Genomic DNA, 23,583 nt, shown 5'->3' with positions numbered 1-23,583 from the left:
TTAAAAATACTTCACAAGTTTTGTAATACATCTGATGAGGCCACTGACCTAAACACTCGCACATGTTCAAGCAAGAAACTATGGAGGAGGCAGAGGAGTAAAAAACAGGTAAAGGTATGGTGGAGATAGAAAGTAAGAGAGAACAGGGAAAGAACGAGGCAGAACATGAAAAGTGGCCATGATGGAAGCCTGCGTGCGTCTGAGGAAGAAGAGAAGACAAGTGGTAAAAACTGAAGGGGCGGGGGGGGGCTAACAAAAACAGCAAAGCTGAAGAGAATGTGGAAGGGCACAGAGGAGGGAAATAATACCAAAGTGGGAAAGAGTAATAAAGCAAAGAGATAGTGTGGGAGCGGGAGAGAGAGAGTGTGTGTGCGTTTAACCAATCTAAGGTGTAGTATAATTGAAGTGTGTGTTTTCAAGGACAGGTAGATATTGGTCCTGAGGTGGGAAGCTGCCGACTCAGCAGGTCTGAGTTGATTACATCCTCTTTCTACATGAGGAGAGGAGAGGAGTAAGACACAGGAATGGAAAAGGTGAGATGAGAATAAGAGAAAGGAGGAGGAGGAGGGAAAAGGTGAGGGGGAGGTGAGGGGGAGGGAAGTGACTGCTGGTTTTTACAACACAGAAGCAAAGTTACACTGTTGCAATGTCCCAGCAGTTATGGTTCTATTCCAAGTGTACCGCAAATTATTGATATTTCCTTCCAATGCAAACATATTCACAGGGTTATAATGACATCATTTTTAAAGTGGAATTCCAAACTGTAAAGCCACGAATCGTCACAGTGCAACCAGCACTATGAAGTGACTATTATGTAAAATAATAACATAGTATTGTTTAATTTTTTGATCACCGTTTCATCAGTGATCACAGATTCAGAGGTAATGGCTTTACAGATTATCTGGATTATCTGTCCTGGTCAAATTACAGGATGCTGCTACCTGGATCTGTGGTCTGACTGTAAAACTGTTTCATTTTTACTAACTTTCTGAAACAGTCAGTGTAACAACCAGATTCCCACTTGATGTAACAATCAGCCAACATTGTCCTCTTTTGTGCAAGACGGAGCCCCTATTCAGACAGGATATATTTCCCTAGGGGTATGTGGGGTAATTTTAATATTACATGCACTGGTCAGTAATTTAAATCCAGCCCAGAGTGTATACAGGTTTTTTTTTAAAAATCCATCACCAGTAATAATTATAGCTCGAATTACCTGCAGGTTTGGACCCCACTAGCTGGAGGTCATCACGTAAATCTGGAGTTTTGGGAGTTTTCCGCGTTTTCTTTTCCTCTCTCACATTTTATCATTTCAGTGTGAACTTTGACTGTTGTGCAAAAACAGAGGTTTTAAAAAAATGTTTTGCTATTGTGTTATAACCAGCAACATGTTGGCTTGGCTGAGAATTAGTATGACAACACAGACATCAAAACTGAGTGTACAAACACCTGCCAACTGATTACTTACCAAAGAGTTTTCAAACAATTTCTGCATTATATTTCTTTCTTTAATCGATTTACCGTTCTATGAGGTTGTCCTGATGAACGATAGATGAATATATTCTGATCTATTTCAGCATGTATTCCCATGTGAAACAACAAGTTTATCATGTAAATGTTTTATGTAAATCAGTACAACATCAGACTTATATTATACAAAGTATTACATTATACATTCATAATACTATAATACCGGGACAAAAGAGGACAGGAACAAGCCAAAAATGCAAGTCACAATACTCGAAGGAGCTGCAAGACAAACAACAAGTGAAACACAAAAAGCTTTCACAAATTGCATATAGGATGGACCGTTGCTGGTATACAACTGGCAGAAAAAAAACTGCATTAGTTTATGTAAAATCAGGAAATAACTAACAACATGTTTGTGCTGCTTTCCGGTCCCTTATAAAACTGTTTCAGCCGTGTGCAACATCATTTACATTTTCATACATTTCCCCATCTGGGACAAAACCAGAGTCTGTGTCAGAGTGGCGTGCAGGAAATTTACACATTGTTATTTGGTAACGACGTACAAACTGCTGCTGCCGCTGCCGAGGCTCAATTGTTGGCCAGAGACATTTTCGATGCATTTTCTTCCCAAAGACAAATGTAAATTCAGTTTGAAAAGGAAAGCAATTTTCACTCACACACACACATCAGCAGACTGTTTTTGCTTCCTTCTCTGATAACCGTGTTTACATGCATGTCTGGACAAAACCAATCTGTTGAAATCACAGAGGGAACCACGAGCAAAACTCCATGTTTGAAACAAAACGTAAAGCGTCAGGACTGTTTTGTTTTTTTTCTAGCCCAAGCTGTTTCCTAACAACGTGTCAAGATCTGGCCCAAGCTTGAATACTCACAGCTATACAAAAAGCACCAAACCACCGACTTGCTGCCAAAGCCTCAGACCAGCCCCCCACTCTCTCTCCCTGCCTCTGTGTCTCTCTCTCGCTCATCAGAACGGGCTAATGGGACATTTTATTGTGTTATTTTGCTCCCGGGGAGGAAGGAGAGAGGAAAGGGGGAGGGAAAAGGGCCTGTTTTGGACACAAAGCCAACTTTGTGCTTTGTGGTTTTTCTGTTGTTTCTGAAAGTTCGCCAACACTATCGCCGCCACAGCCTCCTTTTCTCTCGGCTTTGCTTTCTCTCACCCTGGTTTTCCTTCTGCTCTCAGTCTGTCCTCCTTCTTTTTCCTCACTTTGTGAGCAAAAACAGATTCTGCCCTTAGACAAAGTCAGGTGTCTGCCTGAAACGATGTCAGATCTTACAGCAAACAACTGTTGTTCTAAGTAAGGCTTTCAAATTCGACTTAGTTAAAAATAAAGATTTACCATTAGTGAGAGGCAAAAGCTTGTCAGTCTTACAAACTTAATCCCCTTTGAAAAAAGAAATTTGTTTCGTTAATAATTTCTGCAATGCTGACATTTCACTTGATCCCTGAAAATGTTCTTGAATGGTTCAAACACTGGATATTAGTGAGTGTAAAACTCCTTTAAAACCACAGTTAACCTCTCAATTGCTGGGCTGCGATTTTTCTTGATACTGTGATATTTCTTGAAGTGAAATTAAAACAAAAAGAAAGAAAATAATAATAATTTTACCAGAGACCTGATCACTTGGTCAGGGCAACGTCATGAACAAAAACTAAACTCCATTATTCTGATGTGCTTCCAGTTCACTTGTTACATGAACCGTCTGCAAAAACAACTTTCACCATGTATTAACAACTCATGAACAGCTGCACGCGGGTGTCACGCTGTGGGACGACAGAAAAGACACTTCAGAGTCAGAGTTATTACAAATGAGCAATATATGCACGCTTTGTGAACAGTTACTGTTTTTGAAGCGTTACCTCAGAAGCTAAGGAAACTTTAGGTTCCAGTTTTATTTTGGATCATTTTCTGAAACAGTTGAAACTCATATAAGTCACCTATAATCAGCATTCATGAAACAGACCTTTACTAACATGAATAACCCAGATATGTCCAAGTTTTCGGTGCTTTTGTAGTGATTAGGTTTTCCCTGACACGACTATGGTCCTTAGAAACAGGAGGGTGCGTTTAATTCAGTTTTCGTTGTTACTTGTGTGTTTTTTGAAGGCACACTTCAAAAAAATAGAACTAGAATTTGATTCTTAACCTGAGAGGAATCTTGTAGTTAGTCGAACAAGAAAATTTGAGTTGTCTAAACTTTTGTCCAAATCTGTAAATGTTAGTAAAGCCAACTGAAAAAAATTCAAGTGAATCACAAGAAAAGATTCTGAATCACGTTCACCTGAATTTCTTACATTTTCTCAGCTTGTTGTTTTTCACAGTGTTCATGGGTTTACAATATAATCACTTAAGATTTTTTTCTATTCCAGTAAAACTGAAAAATCACATTTTCTTTTTAAGCGTGTTTTTTTTTTAAGTAGAGTGAGTCATTGTTAAAAAATGATTTAAAAAAGGAAAGATAAAACATGTGAAAACAACAAAGCATGTGGAAGGCATAAGTGGAGCATTTTTATCTGAAGATTCAACAGTTGCTCCTACTGTTGCAAACAATATCATCATTGTCTCTGCAGAACCACTAAGTATGGAAGTATGCCTTTTTAAACTACTTTATTAGTTGACCTCCTAAAATATTCACTTGATGTATATTAAAAACAAAAATGACAAAGATTAGTTTTCCTTTTTTTTTCATTTTAATAGATAAATGACTTAAAAATATGTGATTATCAAAATAGCTCACTACTTTTATGTTACTCATTTATAAATCGCTGAACTAATCATTAAAACACAATAACGCATTGCACCAACATGTGCTAACAGAAAATTTCAACTAACTTAGCTTCTTTAAAGATCAAACATCCTCACATTCACCTAAAAGGTCAAAAGTGAAAAAAGTCAGCTGTAAAAGCTTCTGTTTGCTACACTCCATGTTGCATGTTCTGCCTAGCCATCGTCTGAAGTCTTCTAATAAAGCTGATTAAGTAGAAACTGAATACAGTTTCTAATAAGAATTATTTTGAAATGCTGCCAAGTTGTCAATAACATTTCCATTTTCTTTATCTGTAGGATTCAACCTTTCGTAAAAATGAAGTCAGCTTTATAAAAAAAAAAAATCTATGAATAACACACACACTTGCAGGCCTGGCTTTGGGCAATCAGGCAGGTGTCCCCACCCGCCTGCCTCCTTTGGGGCTGCTAACCAAGCTCTCCTGCAGGGCTTTAAGAGGCTCTTATCCAGCCTGCGGATGAGTTTGATTCATCCCAACAGTTGTCCGCTGGTGAGAGCCAATCAGGTCTATGAGTGAGTCTGCCATCTCGCACTGTCTCTACATCATTTCTCACTTCCTAGTCTCTTCCCTTCTTCTTATTTTTGTATTTTTTTCTTTTCATCCTTATTTTTTTAATTATTTCCATCTTCCAAAAAATCTTTACTCCACCTTCCATATCTAAGTATTTCTAAACCATCTCCGTGGACCATGTGCACCAGACTTATCTTTTTTGCACAAAGCTAAAACTATTTCATTAATAAATTCTCTGATAAAAATCTCGTTATTACATTGGGATTACTACGTTTAATAATCAGTCCAATTATCAAAGCCACAATGGGGTGTAAATCTAAATGAAACAATACAGGTCGCAGAAGGACAGAAACACAATTACACTGAAAATATATCAATAAATGTCTTGTTCACATAGCCTAGAGTGCCTTGTGAAGAGGTGTCATGCTTGTTTTTGGTAAGCTTTACAGACCAGTTGGAAATCATTGCTGAGTAGTAAATCTGTGCCAACAATACTGCAACACACGTATATAATATATATATATATATATATATACATACATATATATATATATAAATTATATGTATATATATATATATATACATACATAATATATATATATATATATATAATATTAGGGGTGCAACGATATTCGTATCGATATTGAACCGTTCGATACAGTGCTTTCGGTTCGGTACGCATATGTATCGAACAATACAACATTTGTAATTTATTTTATCAACTTTCCTTCTGACGATGCTGTCTGTGTTGAGCGCTCAGTGAATCTGCGTTCGACTACTCCGCCTAGGCTGCACTGTCGAGCGCAGATCCACTGAGCGCTCAACACAGACAGCATAGTCAGAAGGAAGAGCGCAGGGCAAGCTAGCGAGACAGAAGTTAAGCTCTCCTTGCAACATTCAGATCATTCAGATCTGGCGTTTGGAATTATTTTGGTTTTCATGTGACGTATGACCCTGAAGGTAAGCGAGTCATGGACTAAAGTAAAACAGTATGTTGGATGTGCCATGCAATGCTCAATTACATGGGTGGGAACTAGTGTGTTAGCGCAGTTAGCTCGTTAACGTGTTGGCCGTCTAGCCCGGGGCGATCGGCGGTAGCTCGTTAACGGAGATTTGCCGTGTTGTGGCGTTAAGGTCATTTCAACGAGATTAACCTGAAAGCACTAGTGGGAACACAACGAATATGACTGCACATTTACGCCGACATCATCCTAGTGCAAAGACAAAAACAACAAGCATGCTACTAACTTTAGCCGAGTCATTTAGACAGCTGTTAGCACATGATTCTCCTTATGCTGCTGAGAATATAGCCCAGAAGAAGCGGATAGTATAGCTTTTATTTTGGAAAGAGACATTTCTCTGTAATAAACTCTCTTTTCCAAAGATGAGTGATTCCTCAATCAGATACAGGGCTTGCAATATCGCTAGCCCGACGTCCCGGAGCTAGCGATTTTTTCAGTCGGGCTACCAAAATCTATCTCTTCCCTGCCCGTCGGGCTATTGTAGGAAGAAAATATATGTCAATGCTTTTGCATTCTTTCAGAAATGTAGCTGGGTAATTATGTCATTGGCATCGGTGAGCCACTGTCAATATGTGACATATTGAAATCGCGTTTGAATTTGCGCTTGTTTTTTTGCTTTCACTTTGCAATCGTGCGAACTGTGTATAGAGAGCGACAGCACTGATCTGTGAGTGATGATAATTTGTGCACCAATTCCTCTGACATCGTCTTATTAATCGTTAGCTTACTATGCAAACATGACAAGTGAAATCTCCCGCAGCTTAAACATGTGAGAGGTTGATCGCGCAGAGAATCGCTGAGCTTATGTGAGTGCGTGTGTAAAAGCATTTCAGTTCTGCTGAGCCAAATAAGACAGGTCAGGGTGAAGAAGTGACAGCCAAAGAAAAGCTTACCACAAAACGGAGAAGTTATGACAAATCAGACTATAAGGCAAAAAGAAAGTGCAGCTTTATGGTTTCATGGACAAAATAATTTCTGTGGCTGCAATATGACGAGCTAAATAACCAGGGCTGCACATAAGTGGTCCGCAGGTGCGCATTCGCTGTCAAAATAAAAAACACGCACAAGGGTTAGGGTTAAATTTAAAAACTGTACTTTTGAGTTAAAATATATATTTATAATTTTAATAAATGACAAATTAAAAAGGCATGAACATTTTTTTGTATCGAAAAAATATCGAACCGTGACACCAAAGTATCGAACCGAACCGTGAATTTTGTGTATCGTTGCACCCCTAATATATATATATATAATTATTTATTATATATATTCAGATATATATATATATATATACATATATATATATAAGGAAAAAAGAAAGAAAAGGATTGGACATCTTGAAGAATAATCTGGGTTTGTGCATGTTGCCAAAATTATGGGGACGTTTGATATCATGGTTTGGTTAAAAGGATGTGCTTTGGGTTTGACGAGTTGTCATTTCCAACTCGTCACATAGGCACACTGACTCTTGTTCAGCTATCACCCAGTCACCATTTCTTTCACTAAAGCCGAACACCATTAGCATCCTTATCCAAGACACGGGGATACCCTTTTAATGTCATTTTCCCAAGTTCATGACAACCCACAGAGGTTCTTATTCTGAGGTCTAGAGGTGATGCAATCTCAAGACCTTAACCCTCAAACCAAGATTTATAGGCCTTTATGTTTTTTACTATTTCTTTTACTTTTATTTTAACTGTACATTTACAGCCCCTGTTTGGTTAGAGTCGGGCACTTACAACTGCATAAGTAAGTTTAGGAAAAAGAATTCTCTCTGATCAACATTTGGTTGCCACAAATACACATCGTTGTTACCATGGCGTCTAGTTCAGATGCTGGACTCGAATTTCACTTACAACTACGTACAAGTACTGTTTCCTGGAGAGTCAGCGTCTGAAAAACTGGAACTGAGAACAGGTTGTAAGTTTAGAGTACAGTCATGCCGAGCTTCTTTATCGAAGCAAAAATGCTTTTGATTGTTTAGAAATTTAAATCTCTCTGCTGTACTAACGTCTGATGCTATTTAGGCCCATCCATTGGCGCCAACCTCCTCCTTACTTATGCTTGGGCTTCAACACGAGCATGAGTACATGAAACAAGAATTCACTGAAATATCTGATGCTATCATGTCTCGTTCAGGTTACAGTCTTCCCTACAAAATTTTCTTTTTAAATTTTTACCTTTTTAGTCTATTTTTTCCTAACCTTGCTCCCAAAACCATAAATATATCATTTCCCCTCCTTACTGATTTTAATGTCCACCTCTTTTCTGCTTTTCTTCTCTCCCCATGACTTTCTCTCCCTCACCGTTGCTTCTGTTCTCCTCTCCATCATCTTTCCATCATCTTCCTCTCCAGAGCCACTGTAGTGTACTGATAGTGGGAGCACTTGTGCAGTCGGCTATGAAGTCTGTCCTCCTCCTTCTCCTCATACGTCTATCCTCACTTCCTTCCTCCTGATCCCTCTCTCTCTCTACCTGAAAATTAATTTGGTCTCCTCGAGATGCCTATCGGGGCTGAAATGCCCCCAGAAATAGATCCACAAACAGCGGCTCAGCCAAAACTCTGCTACCTGACAGCTTTTAGCAGGAATACTACTGGATGGATGGGTGGGGGGAGGGGAGCAGATGGAGAGATGAACGGAGGGACGGATAGATGGATGTAGACAGGGAGTAAATGGTAGGACCATGGGGCGTTAGTGGGAGGAATGGATTGATGACGACAGAAATTAATAGATGGATTACCTACAAATTTCTACACTTTATTGCCTAAACAAACCATCCGTTTTTAGATTGATTTCCTTCCTTCTAGGCAATCATTTCTTTCTGTTCATTTCTATGAAAATCAGCTCTCGGAGGCGCGAAAACCTGCTGCGGAGAGACATAATTCATCACAATAAAAGATTTAATCACCATTTTTCCATCCATGTTGGGGCATCATCACATGGTGCAGTAACACAGAAGCAGATTCAAAGACCCCTTTGGGTACCTTCAAAGACACATCTGAGACTTGAGAGTTGGGGGCCAAACAATAAGTTAATCCATGACAACTAAAAAGAAAAAACTAGAGTTGTAAAAGTCCAGCTGTCAGTCAGAAGCACCTCAATATCACATCTTCCACCAGGAAAGTTTCCTTAGTAAGTATCTTTAATGGTAGCTGGGTAACGTTGCAGACAACCTGACAAAGGGAAAGACTTTTATTTTTATATTTATTACCTGCTTCCCCGCTTGGAGTAGACATGGCCAGTTGGTGCCTTACAGTGGTGACAAATTGGAGGGTACGCTACATTTACTGAGATCCTTGCCTACATGCTCTGATGTTAAAATATCAAGCAATATCATGTGATGTTGACCCTCGTATGAAGATGGAGACTTGCATAATAATAGGTATGAGAAGTAGTGCAAACTCTGAAATAGCCAGTGATGGACAAAGTCTCCTCGATGCTAGCACCGCCGCAGCAACATTTGGCTTTCTTGCCCAAAACAGACACAAGCAGGTGGTGATAAACTCATGAAATCCAGCAGTTAGCGTCAGGCAGGTAAATCTGACTAGGTTTTCAACAAGCAGAAAGCTGTGATGTCGTTTTTCTCCTTCTTCTTTGGAGAAGAGGATTTTAAAAAATCCAGCCTCGTGGAAGAAATCACAAACTTTAACCTGACTAAATAGTTTGACCTTTGTACAGTCTCAATGTGTTTTACAAAAGGTTTTTTGTCTTTCTCTCATTACGACCCAAGAGGATCAGAAGGCTTTTTTTTATATGAAACTGATCTCCATCACTAATCTACAAAATAACTGGGCTGTTATTGCAATTTTCTTTTTGGTTTTTAAATAAGAAAAAAAAAACTCAGTTGTTGTGGAAACCATTTCACTAATTCGCTTATCTCATTTGAGCTTCTGAGTTTCTCATCTCCTCGGGTCACAAAGGGAAGCACAAACTCCCGGTGCATGTGTGCAGCAGAGTTTCAACCTCAGCATGTGAGGAGAAAACCTGAGGTATGAAACAAGTCTTACTCTCAGCAACAAGACAATAAGACAGCAACAACTTTGTTCCATCAAGCTGGAGCTTCCTACCTCTTCATGTCGAGAGAAATTAAAGGATAAAAGCTCTCGGTAACAGAATCAGGGAAAATGAAGCTTGGACAGCAGCGCGGTGCAATTTCAGCTCTATACATTTGACGTCTGACCCTTCCGCCTGATTTCTGCTCTTTAACGGCACACATATGCAAATAACCTGCTGTTAATCTGCAGTTCAGCACTGACCTTATACCCCTGACTTTAGGTCGCTGAATCCAGTGTATTATGCTCACCTGCATCTGGTGTTAACTGTAAGAGTTCCTTCTTGTGTTGTTCACTCTGGATAAGAGCATCAGCTAAATGGTTTTCGTGCTTACACTCCTCAGGCTTTCAGGAGAAAATGAAACTACAATTTAAAGGTCTGTATACCAACTTCAGGGCATCTTCAGTCATGCTGCAGTTCAGATGTAGATGAGGAGTGAAACGCTTTGATTCAGTACGGTTCAGCAACACCGTCACAGCAGCTGTGCGATGGTGCTTTTGCTCCTGTGCTGCTCAGGTTTGTCTGGGCTCGTTCTGCAAAGATGCCACCAAACAAGAATTTTGTCAGTTTTGCAATCACTCACTATGGAGGCTGAGAATTTGCTCAAACAAACTGTGCAGTGGCCGAGACAAAAGCTGTCACTGTTTTGCATGAAACCGTGCTATAATCTGACTATCTTCCAGGGAAGCAAACAGGATATACAACCTCTAGATAGTTGTTACACTGAATCTTAGGGCATTTATGTCTGTTTATAGCAATTTAAACACAACGGTCCTCAAGCACCTACGTCCAGTAACACACAAGGCCACATTCCTTAAATGAAAAAGCTCAAATGATAACAAGAGAATTCCTTCGCTTCACGTTTCAGCTGCTCATCAGTCTGCCACAAACACAGTGGATGCTGTCATGTGCATGAACGAACGCTCCACTAAAATAAATCTGACTCAAATCAGGGAGCTGTGTCTGGCTGCATCAAAGCACTGACTTTCAGCAGGCAATCCAAAACGTGTGAAAGACAAAAAGATATAGAATTAAAAACTTTCCTTAAGATTTGGTAAACATTCAAACCCTCACTAACATTTCTCTGAGTGTGCATTTTTATTTTCGTCGGCTGCAGTTTTGTCAGAACAGGTGGTGCTGATGGTGAAAGAAGAAAACCAGCAACGCACCGACGCAGGAAAGGGCCAGTCAAGGAGCGGACAACCTCTGCAAGCTGGAACAAAGTGATCTGCTTTGCAACGAAAGACATTACTGTTGAGTTTACAAAGAAAAATTATAACAATAACAATAATAAAACACCAACTGCTTTTCATCACCCTCTATTCACATTCACCTGCCACATCCTTTCAAACTGAAAACAACAAACAGACCATAAAAACAGAGAGAGAGAAATTGCACAAAAGCTTCTAGTAAACACATGCTCTTGTCCTGTTGGGGTGATCATACTTCTAGCTCTGGTTTCTTGTTAACACAGACAGTACTGCAACATACAACACCGCGTTCCCTGTTCATCCCTGTGATACACTGATTCACTGCCACAAAGGCTTCTGAAATTAAAACACAACAGAACTGAGCAGACGCGTAGGTTACATGTAATTGCTTGCCATCCCAAATTCAACAGGTATAAAAAAGGGGGAAAAATGTAGATTTCCATAGAGAACACGACACCACCACGCATCACACACTGAATAAAATACAAGGAGTAAGCATGTAATTACTGGCCATCCTTGAAGCAGCGGTTACAAAGAAGCTATAGCAGATACACCAACAAGAACTGTGTTCCTCTGTAAAAGATCAGCTTTGACATTTGAAAGCATGGTGGATATAACAATATTAACAGCAGATTAAAGAAGACATACACACAAATTTAAACATGTCAACAAAAATTCAACCTTAAAAATCAGAGCAGGTGAATCGCCTTTGAGGTCATGTACAGGTGTGCTTTGTGTGACTTGAACAGGTGAGTCCATGTACATCCCTCCACATTAAAGATCACTGGCAATTCTTCAGTGACACACGCGCGCGCGCACTAGTGTTGGAGTAGTAGAATTGGCCACAAACGCACACACATGCACGTTCGGTTGCACATGTTTTCCACGACACAACGCACACACCTTCCTTGCTCGGAGCATCAACACACTGCATGGCTTCCTAACATGCACGTGCACCTTTAGGCATAGAAACACACACACGAGTCAGAGCAAAGACAGTCATCTGTTTCCCTGAGAGTCAGCCAACCGACCTGTTACCCAGCAGCCACACGCCTCTTCGTCTGACACACACACACACACAGAGGCGCGCACGCGGGCACGCACAACTCGACTCTCCTCTGGAAAGGGTAACAGCGTTCCTCCTGACACCTCCAGCCTCAGAATAAAACGCAAAGCGACACGGAACAGCCAGCCGGGCTGCCGGTCTGCGTGCAGCTGTAAACATGCATTGAAGGAGAAGTGTGTGAGGGAACAAAAATCCAAGCCCCGTTACCGTTCTCTCCGCGTCGGGTCCTGCTGGATGCTCGGCTTGGTGGGCGCCATCTTCCTACAACAATTATTTGATTTCTTACTTTCTCTCTTTTCTTTTCTTTTTTTCCCTCTTCTCAGATTTTTGTGGACGCGGAGCGGCGGCGGTGCGCTGCGCCCTGACAGCAATGCGTCATGGTCGGTGTGTTAAGACAAAGCCATGTCCGTGTGTGTATGTGTGTGTGTGTATCTGTGTGTGAGTGAGAGAGAGAACGTGTGACTGTGTGTATGTGTGGTGTCAGCAGCCGTGCGCGATTGCGCGTGCGTCTAATGCTTGTCTCGCTCTCTCTCCCCGCCGCCGCTCAGGAGCGTGGAAACAACGGGTGGTGGAGGCGAAGGCAGGGACGGGGCTGCAGCAGCAGCAGCAGAGGCATGCCGAGCGGAGTGAGGGGGGAACCCGGGGTGGATGCCTCTCAGATCACCGCCGTCTCTCCCCTCCTCGTCCTTCTGTCTCTCTCCACGCACGCACAGCTTCGGCTTTTTTGGCACTACAGAGGAATTTCCCGCTTGCGCTCCGGAGGAAGAAAGGAAGGGAGGAAAAAACAGAGGCAAACAGACGCGTCAATTCTTTACATTCTCGCCGCCACTGCAGCGCCTGTATCCCCGTCAAAATCCCCGCGGCGGAGCGTCTCTCGCCGGTCAGAGTGTGTGTGGCTTTCGGAGCATTTTCCCTCCTCTGGCTGCTGACAGGAAAAAAGGACAGCACACATCTCCGGTATTTTCTCCAGCCCCGGCGCAACAACGCCACTCTGTTGCAGTGTGTGTGTGTGTCTGTGTGTGTATCTGTGTGTGTGTGTGTTTCTGTGTGTGTGTGTGTGTGTGTGTGTGTGTGTGTGTGTGTGTGTGTGTGTGTGTGTGTGTGTGTGTGTGTGTGTGTGCGTGCGTGCGTGTGTTTATTTATTTTATTTTTTCATTTCCTCCTGTATACAGGTTGCCCTGTGGGTTAATTATCAAAAAATGTTTTACCACCTAAATAAATTTTTAAAAATGTAATAAAAAAAAGAAGAAAAGAGAAAAGCACGAGACGTTGAGTGGAAAGAATGATGGGTGATTTACTTGGATTGTTTCCCTGTAAATCAGATCTGCACACCTCCACCCTCCACCCCCTTCACCTGGCTTCCTTCACTGTCAGTAATAAACACATCACGGCAAATGTCTCACTTCAAAATCCCAACTCAGCTTGTTGTTTTCGTTTGTTTTTTGATATAAAAATAAATCAGCAGTTTCCTGGTCATCTGACGAGTCTCTGTCATGATTTTGATATTGAGTTTGCGAGCCTCTAAATTGAAACAAAGTCCCCTTCTCCATCTTCTTCGACTAAATAAATCAAATAACCTGCTCGGTTTTTTTCTTTTTCTATTTTTCGTATTTCAGGTCACTGAAATATATTTGCCTCCAGGCTTTGATGTTTGCGCGTCAGCAAATGGCTCATTATCGTCCAACAGAAACTACCTTTTACTTCTTCTTTCCCCTCTTTCATTCATTCATTTAAATTCCACCGTTTTCAGTGTAAAATTCATTGTAACCTAATCGCTGTGCTGTGTGATTAACCCCCTGGCTGCAGCCCTAGAAGCTGAAAAAGCCTCCCTCTCTATACCAATGACCTGTCAAGGTCAAAGGCATGCTGGGTATTCTCCACACAAACACAGGGTTACAGGCGGCACAGTGGCAGAAAATAAAGACTGAAGATGGGGGAACCGTGACCTCCAGCCTGCGATCGTCGGGAGCTGTGAGCCGTTAGTGCCCATGTGCACTAACGGATTCTTAGAAGACCTGAACGTGTGCGCGCTTTATTTTCACCACTTTTAAGAGCCGCTGCTGTGATTTACGGTAAAAAAAAAAAAATGTAGTTGCAGTTTCGTATCAGAGCTCAGGTCTCAGTAACCAGAGGTTGTTTTTTTTTTTGTTACTTCGTCTCTGGCTCCCAGTTTATCCACATGTGATTTAGAAAGCTGCTTCAAAGTAACATTTTCTTTTGATCACGCCAAAACCGGAAAGGTCACAGATCTGACCCTCATCAGTACACCTTCACAGCGCCCTAAAGTGAGCTTACTTCGTTCAAACAGCATAATATTGATAAAGATAGAAATATAGAGATATTTTAGAATAAACACATTTATTCTATGGGTGTTGGTTTCGTGTAGATTGAGGGTCGAGTTTTACTCTAGCTGTGTGGCCACTTTGCGCCAGACCAGGTCCCGAGCGTTCGCTCTTTTCTTTGAGGTTTGGCTGCTCCTTCTCTCCCCGTCTCAGCCCTGCTTACTGAGAGCTGTCAAACGGAGGCGACGTGGATAATGGAGCGTAATGTATAAACATATTAGCTCCCAGCTGTTGGTGGAGGGAAACATTATGTATGGAGAGAGGGAAGAGGGGCAGCTCGGTGAAAAGACACTGCGTCTGAAGAAAAGCTGAGCCTCTGCGGCCGTTACAGATCTACACACACAAACACTCAAAATGGGCCCCATGTGCCAAACTGGCCCTTCCCAAACTGAGGTCTTAGGGGCCTCAAAGGTCTTTGAGGAGTTCAAACAGGCCCCCAGCTGCCGATGACGACACAGTTAAATTACAGCAGGTTTTATGTCAGTGGAAATGATGCGAGAACGTGCCACGCCACTACTCTAATCCCTTCAACTGTGGACACAAACAGTACACTGCCCAAAATCCTCCCTTATGGGGGTCTGAGGTCTATGTGCGCCCAGACGCTTTGCTTTAAATAACAATACAGCCCTTATTCGCCTTGTATTTGTTGCTTTAGAGGGCTGAGACACTCTCAGTGCACTCGGAGAGGCCCCTGCAGTGATTTATGTCCTGTTTGCTCCCCACAGCTTTTAGACTTTACACACACATACGCACACAGAGCTATGCCCCATAATGTGGAGAGATTGTCCGGTAATAAGGCAAGAGTGTGCGTGTGTTGGGGTGTGTTTCTGCCCCCTGTGGCTCCAGATGATTAGAAAAAACAACCCTACTGAGTGGCCGGACAGGGAGGCAATCATTTAGATTCAGAGTAGAGGGGGGAAATAAGGGAGGGGGGGGGAGAGGGGGCTATGACTGAAGTGAATTGTCACAAGAGAGCAGGTTGGATTCATGACCAGCTGGAAAACATTCAGCACATTTTTGTTTTTCCTGATATAATCCAATATGTTTTCGCTGTTATTAGCAGGACATCATCCCCAGTTTTCCATTGAATTACCTCGACTTTATTCCAGAAGTCGTGTTTTAATACTTGAACCTCATTCCTGAAGATAATTTTTCACTAAATCTCTGCAACCTCATTCCTCCGTTTCTTCCACTGCTGCTCCATCCTCTCTGTCTTTGCTGAGTGCACATATTTTTATACTTTTCTTCACAAATTTGCATTGAAACACAAAAAATAATCCCAAAACAAACTGTGGATATTGACCTTAATCCTCTTACGTGGCATTAAAGTCACAATATTCCTCTTTTGCTTGTGGATTTGATGGAATAATTGAAAAGGAACGGCAACTAACTGAGAAAATATTTATCCCAACGTATTCACTCAAAGAATAAAAAAAAATCCTCTCCATCTAGTTTTACACATTTCAAATGAGTTTCGTGTATTCTGGGGTTATAGGTGATTTTCACAGGTTTGATTTAAAATCTCAACTGACGATGAAGTTTTGCTTCATGATACCTTAAAAAACGACTTCAAAAATACTAAACCAAAAAGTGTCCACTGAGTTAGAGATGCCCAAGTGTGCCTGAACATAAAACATCCCACGAAGGGGAAAATGATTGATTTCAATAGATGTTAGTAGGTTTAAATACTTTTATCGCAGTCAAATCAATTATAGGAGCACTAAGGAGCGGAGATCTCTCCGCAAGGCCACTTTGATACAAGTATGTTTAGTTTCGATGTGTTACTTTTCCAAGATTTCTTTTCAACTCCCTTCCCATCCTACGCTGATTCCGCTACAGGTCGTTAATCCTGTAGATTTCCCACATACCTTTGTTGGTAGGCGGTGATTCCCTGCACGCTCTGCGGGGTCCCGTTCGTGGCTCCGGGTACCGGCACGGGCACCCGACCCACCGGGGGTCCGGTCACCATCCCCCCTCCGCCGCCTCCTCCTCCAGCTCCGGTTCCTCCGGCCGCCGAAGCCGTCACCTGGACGCTGAAATCCGGGAAGATCCTGATCATGGTCCCCGTCGTCTCCGATGCGCTCCCGCTTCTCTACTTTAAAAACCTCCTCCGGCGCTTTCTCCCAACACAGACCAGTCACCGAATACTGGGATCAATGGGATCAATGGAGGTATTGATTCAGCAATTAAAGATAAACAACAAGCTTCTTTTTGTTGATTTGTCTTCTTCTTCTTTTTCCTCCTCTCTTTCTAACCTTTGAAAATAACTCTCAAGCAAATCCGGATCATGGTGCGTAAAACAGTCACAATTCAGTGAATCATTAGATAGCTGAGAAGAGTGAGTGTATAAAGCGCAAAGACAAAATATAATAAACCTTTTCCTTAATTGTTTCCTCTTCTTTCTCCTCCTCTCGGCTTTATCCTTGAGAAATAACCCGTGTGCTGCTCCGGATCATGGTCCCGGAGTGCGCGCAGTCTGCCTCTTCTCTTTCCACCTGCTCAGCAATCAGCGGGGTCGGTGGATGTAAGAGGTGATTATTTCACCGACTGGAGACCGGCGGACAGCCGTGTTTGTGCTGCTGTCTGCCGGTGCAGGAGCTCCGGACTCTCCTCTCTCTCACGCGGGCACCGCCGCCGGCATCCCGTCCCCCGGCTCTCCTCCGCCGGGTGTGTGCCGGTTGGTCTTGTGAGTGTTGTGGGAAGAGCAGACCTGGAGTGGAGCAGTCAGTCTGTCAGCCAGTGAGCGCGCGGCTCTCAGCAGCACGAGCTCTGCAATGACATTGGTGTAATACAGTGATACAGCAGCGGCGGCGGCGGAGGCAGCGCCAAAGTATGTGTCGGTATGTCGGCGAGAGCCTGCGTGTGTGTGCGCGCGCGTTTGCACTTGTGTGTGTTGTCCTCTGCGCCCCACTCACACACGCACATACAGAGAGAGAGAGAGAGAGAGAGAGAGAGAGAGAGAGGGCTGTTTGTTCAGCAGGACGGCATTTCCCCTGGCTTTATTGTGTAGAGTAACTGAGAATCAGTTTCCTGGACTTTTATTTTAAGTCGGTTTGATTTGGAGCATTTTGTTTATTCCAACAGTCTTTCGGAGCATTTTTTTTAATGTGTTCAAACGTATAAAAGTAAAAAGGTCTTTAAAGTAAAACAGAACCGTTTTAAAGATTTTTATTGCCTTTGAAAAGTTAAAAAAAAACGTCTTTAAAGAAAAAAAGACAAGCTTCACCGTGCGTAAAGCCAAAAACTCCCCACTTCACTCAACAAAATAATTTAAAGCACCACATTTGAACTGAGGATACAAAAGTGGATACAAGATGTATCCAGACTTCAGGACGTTCACTTTTCCCCGTGCTGTGTGTGTGTATCAGCTTACTTTGGGAATTGAGACGAAATAGTGCGGGTTTCTGTGCCCAAAAAGACGCAAGAGCTGCGAAGCCCGAAGAGTCTCTTTAAGTGCAAATAAAGGAGCTGTGCTTGAGCGAAGTGTTTAGTCATCATCAGGTGTCTGTGCGAAAGTGCGTTGAGTATTTTCTCTCCAATCTGTTTTCTGAACAGACAAACCAGCTCGACTGTCCTCTCCCCATTCAATGAAGCGCCGTGTGTGATCAGACTTTCGAATAAAGTCGAATTCAGCAGCGCTCCTCCTCAGACTGTCTCCTCCCCTTTCTCTCACTCACACCGGCTCTCCGCCCTCACTCTGTCTCTCTCCTGCTCACTCACACAAACTCGATGCCACAAGTAAAAGTTCCCCAATCAAGTAAAAGTATTTATTGTACAGTAATTATAATTTTTTTTTTAGCTCACTATAGTCTCGGGTAGGTTCATGTGCAGTGAAACAGAATGCTTTATTTTTTCATTCGATTTTTGTACAGCCACCATTGGGTGAGAGACGGGGTGCATGGTGGAGAATTCTCACAAAAATACGGTAGAAAAGACGAAGTGCTGCTCAAATGTTAAAAGTTTACAACTAAATGTATAATTACTTTCCAGCCTTGGCTCATTCAGGCTACTGTAGCATTTTCAGTCCTTGTGTTATACTCCATTCAGATAAGAAGGTCATAGGAGTCTGAAAGCCCAGAAAAACAAAGCCAAAAGCTACAGTGCCAAAACCTGCAGTTCTTCACCACTGGCCACTAGAGACTGGCTCTAAAAGGAAGTCAGTCCATAGACTTCCAATTTAAGAAGTTCAATTTTAAAAATAATAATAAAAAAATACTAATAATAATGATATAAAAAAAAACATTTCGACCTTCATAACAAATATGTGCATTTTGTATTGCTCTTTATTCTGAATAACTTTAACACTTAAAGTAGGGCGTTCCCACACAGCCAGTGAGCTGCTGCCAGTATCTGTCTGCTAGGTCAATGTGGCTAAGTCACTGAATTGGACTACTTGTCTATGTTTTTGGTGTTGGTGCCTTTTCGAGCATTGTTATTTTAGTTACTTGACAAAAAACAGAATCTGCTGGTACCAAGCACAATCGTAGTAGTAATAGTTTAAATGGACACAGGAGAGGTAGAAAAGGTGTAAAACCTGTGAAAATACAGGTGAAAGTCTAACAATCAAGCCTTACTTCACATTCCCAAAGCATTCCAGTGGGCCAGATTGGAGTCTTTAGTGGGCCAATTCTGGCTTCAGGCCTTATGTTTGGCACCCCTTATCAAGCAGATGTGCCTGGCTTTGCTTTTGTACAATTTGTGAGTGTAGGGTTGTAAACAGCTTTGCAAGCTTTAGCTGATAACTTAAGAGTTATTAGCTAAAGCAGATTATTTCTAGCGCTAAAAAAAAAAGCTCCAAAAAAAAAAACATTTAAAAAAAAACCCCACAGCACTGGGTAAAATGCTAACAATGAGCTTTTAGCATGCATACTCCAAAATCAGTGGATAATGTCACAGTTGACAAAGTTTATTTCATAACTATTTAGACAAAGATACAATGTTTGCAATTTTGCCTCTGTGCATCACATTAAACATTCAAGATACGCAGACTTTCATCTTCAAGTAAGCTAGGGGACAAAAGAGGACAACAAAAGTATTTCTGTCTCTCTCTCCTCACCCTGAGCGTCAGATGGACACCCCTCCTTGTCGTTATGCCAGAGGGTTCTTCCTGTTAAAGAGGAGTTTTTCCTCTCCACTGTAGCCAAGCGCTTGTGCATAGGGGGAGTCATCTACTTGTTGGGGTGCCTTGAGGTGATGATTGTTGTGATTTGGAACTATATTGATAAAATCATTGAATTGAATGAATACATTAACTGCAATTTTTCTATACAGTTCTCAATTTTCAGAGGCTCATTTTAATTAAACGTATCAATAAAATATTGATGTTTATAGATATTATTCACATGTGCCTGAACTGTAGGCACATCAGCATACAGAACTATATAATTTTGTTCGGATGTATAGTAGCATGTTTTTGTGTTTTCAGACTCAAATTCGATCAAGAGAATTGGAGCCACATCATTAATCACTTGTCTGAAGTGCTCAGTTAAAGTCAGACTCATTTAAATGATGCTGTCCTGATAGCGTTTTATATTTTTGCAGCCAGTTTTTACATGGTATACATTATATTAGATACCTGTAACGCAATATCAAAGAATAGCAGTGAGCGATGTGCTATCTTTATGTATATATCTGTAGATGCCTAGTGTATTATAAAGTGATGCTTAAGGGACCATACCAAACGTCAGTATTTGATAACTTAGAAATGACAATGGCCATATTCAATTTGACTATACTTTCCCTGAATGCTAGTAGCACAGAGGGAACAGCATGGTTCATGTAAGGGTGCTACTGTAATTCTTTTAAGGTTAAATGTCATTAGATGTAATTCTTTTTCAAAATATATCTGCATGTATCAGCTTATACACAATCACAATAGTTAATCTGATGATCTTCTAGACTGGTTAAAACACTGAAATTAACCATCTTATTTCTTTACTTCCTTCTGCATTGGTCAAGTTTGCAGCGGTTGCTTTTATTTTTGGCTCCACCTTCTGAGGATTAACTCGCAGCTTTGCCTCTGAGACACGTTTGCAGAACTAAAACTATAATTTGCATCGTGACATTTTCAGCAAAGGCATCGAATCTGGCGATTTTACTGCTCTCCTCTTTCTCTTTATTGAGCCATGCAGGACACATTTTCAATATTTCATCCTCCTCTAGACTCGCTGAAACCCCACCAGGACCCCTGCAGGGACTCCGAACCTCACTTTGAGAGCCTCTAATAACCCGCAGTTCTCGTCTGTCCTCCGAAACAAAGCATTGCACTAATAAAATGTCCCAATTGAGCTGATTAAATACCAATAAAAACACACAGCTCGCCTCTCTGCCAGCCTGAAGTCTAAATTGGATCGCAGCTCTAACCAGCAGCTCCTAATGAAAACCACCACTGCAGCCCCTGCCTCGCTCCCCCACAATACAGTTTACCTCTCTCTCTTTCTCTCTGTGTGTAATGAAATCAAATGAATTGAACTGGAGGTTTCAGGGGAGACATGCTGGACCCCCTTATAGAATTAGGGCTGAACAGCGCGCGTGTGTGTGTGTGTGTATTATACAGAGATGTGTGTCGCTGCAGTTTCTTTATATGACCAGATGACCATCAACTCATGATGATGACGATGTGTGCGCGCGCAAACATTTGCCTCAGTATGCGTGCATTTGATATTCACGTGTGTGTGCATGTGAATTTGTGTGTGCGTGTTTGCATAGCAGGCTGCATGGTGCATTAGTGAGCTGTGACCACCTAAAGTACAGCAGACAGAATCAGGACAGTCAACCTGCTGTTATCCCCCAGGAAACATGCAAACATAACACATGCACACATTCACACAGAAACACACATTCATGAGCTCTGGCAGCAAAATAACAAATACTCACCTGTCACAGATACCTTCTTCTCTCATGGTGCATTCAAGTGCAATTCAATTAGGGTATCAAACTTCAATGGAAATATGTCAAAAACTGGCGGATAATAAATGCTGACAGACAGTATTTGGTCAGATTTTTAGATTTGTTCTTCAGTTTTTGGTCAGACAATCCGAGTCCAGCTTTGTCAGATTTACAAGTTTATCTTCACAGTTTAGAAAGGATTTAGCCAGTCTCTAAAGACAAACTTAAATAACACATGAAGACCTTACTTAGATACAGACAATCAAAATCTCCATGTAGAAGTAAAGGATTATATTATATTTACTATATGCTAAAATTTCCTCTTTTCTGGAAACATAAAGACACATTTTGCGCTGCCACCAAATGTTACTCAGCAAACATTTTGATAATGAATGAAAGTTTAGGTCATGATTAAAATTTGTGCATCCAACGTTTGGTGGTTGTCCTTGACTTATTTTGTTTTCTAACAAAAGTATGATCAGTATTTTCTGCTTTGTACGAGGGGGTCTTGCCTAGCTGTCATCCCTCTGCTCTTCCTGTATGAAAATGTATGGTGTATTGGAGTGTATTTCTTTTCTCCTAACTGATACGTGATAGAAAACTGAACAGACAACTAAGCTGCTTATGTCACATGACTCAGGTTAGATGCTGATATGGTTGTTATTTATCATTAACTTGTAGTTATAAAGTGGAACGCAAACCGACCCACATCCCTCTACTTGCACATATCCTCCCCAACCAGCTATAAAACAAAAAAATCAAGAGGATCTCTGATATTTTATCTGCATTTTTTCTTCATTTTTATAATTAGCAAAACATTAACATTTTGCTGACAAGGTTTCTCCAACAGACCAACTCCAAATGCAGGACACAGTTACAAAGTTAAACTGTTTAAATGAACAGAATCTTAAAAAAGAACATCACATGTAAGTTCGACAGCTGGAACCTTGATCACTGTTTACAGGTAAGTCTTTAAGTAAGTTCACAGGCTGCAGGCTGTGCTCAGGTAAGTGTCTTTAGGCAGGTTAACAAACAGGAATCTGAGCATCTTTCCCCCGGAGCTGATTAATCTGGGAACAAAGTTCACCTGAGTTGCTTTGGGTAAGTAACAGAAATCAGAGCTTCTCCTCTCTTTCTCCGGGGCACAGCTCCAGTCCTCAGAGCTTTAGAGTTGGTGAACAAAGATGGCTGGGAGGAGTGAGAGTGGGTCAGGCAGCTTTGCACGTAAATATTTCTCATTTTTATTCCTACGAGGAAGGAGGAGAGAGCAAGCAGGTCAGTTAAAGCAGCATTACAAGCTGTCTGCATTAAACTCACACAGGTATTGGACAACAGTCCAGCAAGGTGCAGCGGTGGAAGGCGGGTTTATGTACTGGACTAACTGAAGATGAGGGACAAATGTGTTCACTGGACTTCCTGAGACTACGCCCACTACTGTGAAAGGTTGGTGACATCCACACTTACATTCACACAGATAGAGCCTCGTGATATCAATTCCCTGCAGACACTCTGAACTGAGCCCTTTTACATATATATGTCTATGTCTCCACTAGTTTGTCATTTTGAATCAGAATAAAATAATAGAAATTAATAATAAATGGTTATTACAAGTGGTTTAAGTGTTTTATTTTATGTAATTTTATTAGTGTTTTTTATTGACTGTAGAGTGTAGAGCCCACATCTGAATAAAAAGATGAAAAAAACTACTGGGATTAAAAGAGTCAAGTCATGGACATGAATATTATTTTAGACTGAAGCGCTTTAAGATTCCAAAACTGCAGTTCCTCCAACGGCCTCTTGAGGCTGACTCCAAAGGAGAGTTACTCTGCATACTACAAAAATGTCCAAAAAGTTGGGTTTTTTTATCTTAATGGTGACATTTTGGTCCCCATTTCACACAATTATGGGAAAACAGAATTTTATTCATCATTATGCCCGAAGACACCCCCACATCAAGTTTAGTATTGCCTATCCAGATTCAGCCAGTTTCACTTTCTCACACACTCAGGATCACCATCAGCAGTCATCAGTTTTTCTGACTCGCTGTAAAACACAACAAAAGTCAATAATTCCCCGTCATGTCTCTCTAAATCCATTTTGGAGGCAGCCTGTCATCTCTGCAGACACGCGTGCCTTTCTATTAAGCCGACCATCAGTCCGTTAAAGATCACACGTCTCTGGATCCTCATTTGATATTTTTTTTTCAT

The 23,583-nt window shown here is 41.5% G+C and overlaps 1 protein-coding gene across 3 annotated transcripts in view; it reads right to left on the bottom strand.

The window, feature by feature from the left end:
• LOC102310091 (neuronal PAS domain-containing protein 3) overlaps positions 1-18,076 on the bottom strand; it is a 358,526-nt gene extending 340,450 nt beyond the window's left edge. For 2 of the 3 annotated variants that reach the window (XM_014339622.2, XM_014339623.2), the window contains exon 1: positions 12,354-13,150. In XM_014339622.2, coding sequence (XP_014195108.2) covers positions 12,354-12,403 — 50 coding nt within the window. In that variant the 5' untranslated portion in view covers positions 12,404-13,150. Of the gene's footprint in view, positions 1-12,353; positions 13,151-16,356; positions 17,258-17,861 lie in introns of those variants that run through there. The other variant, XM_005941008.3, reaches the window with a different exon arrangement.
• Positions 18,077-23,583: the final 5,507 nt, after the last annotated feature.

Source organism: Haplochromis burtoni, unplaced genomic scaffold (genome assembly GCF_018398535.1).
Source record: "Haplochromis burtoni strain Fernald_Lab_line unplaced genomic scaffold, NCSU_Asbu1 Contig_288, whole genome shotgun sequence".
NCBI lineage: Eukaryota > Metazoa > Chordata > Actinopteri > Cichliformes > Cichlidae > Haplochromis > Haplochromis burtoni.
This window is presented reverse-complemented; position numbering and strand designations above follow the sequence as displayed.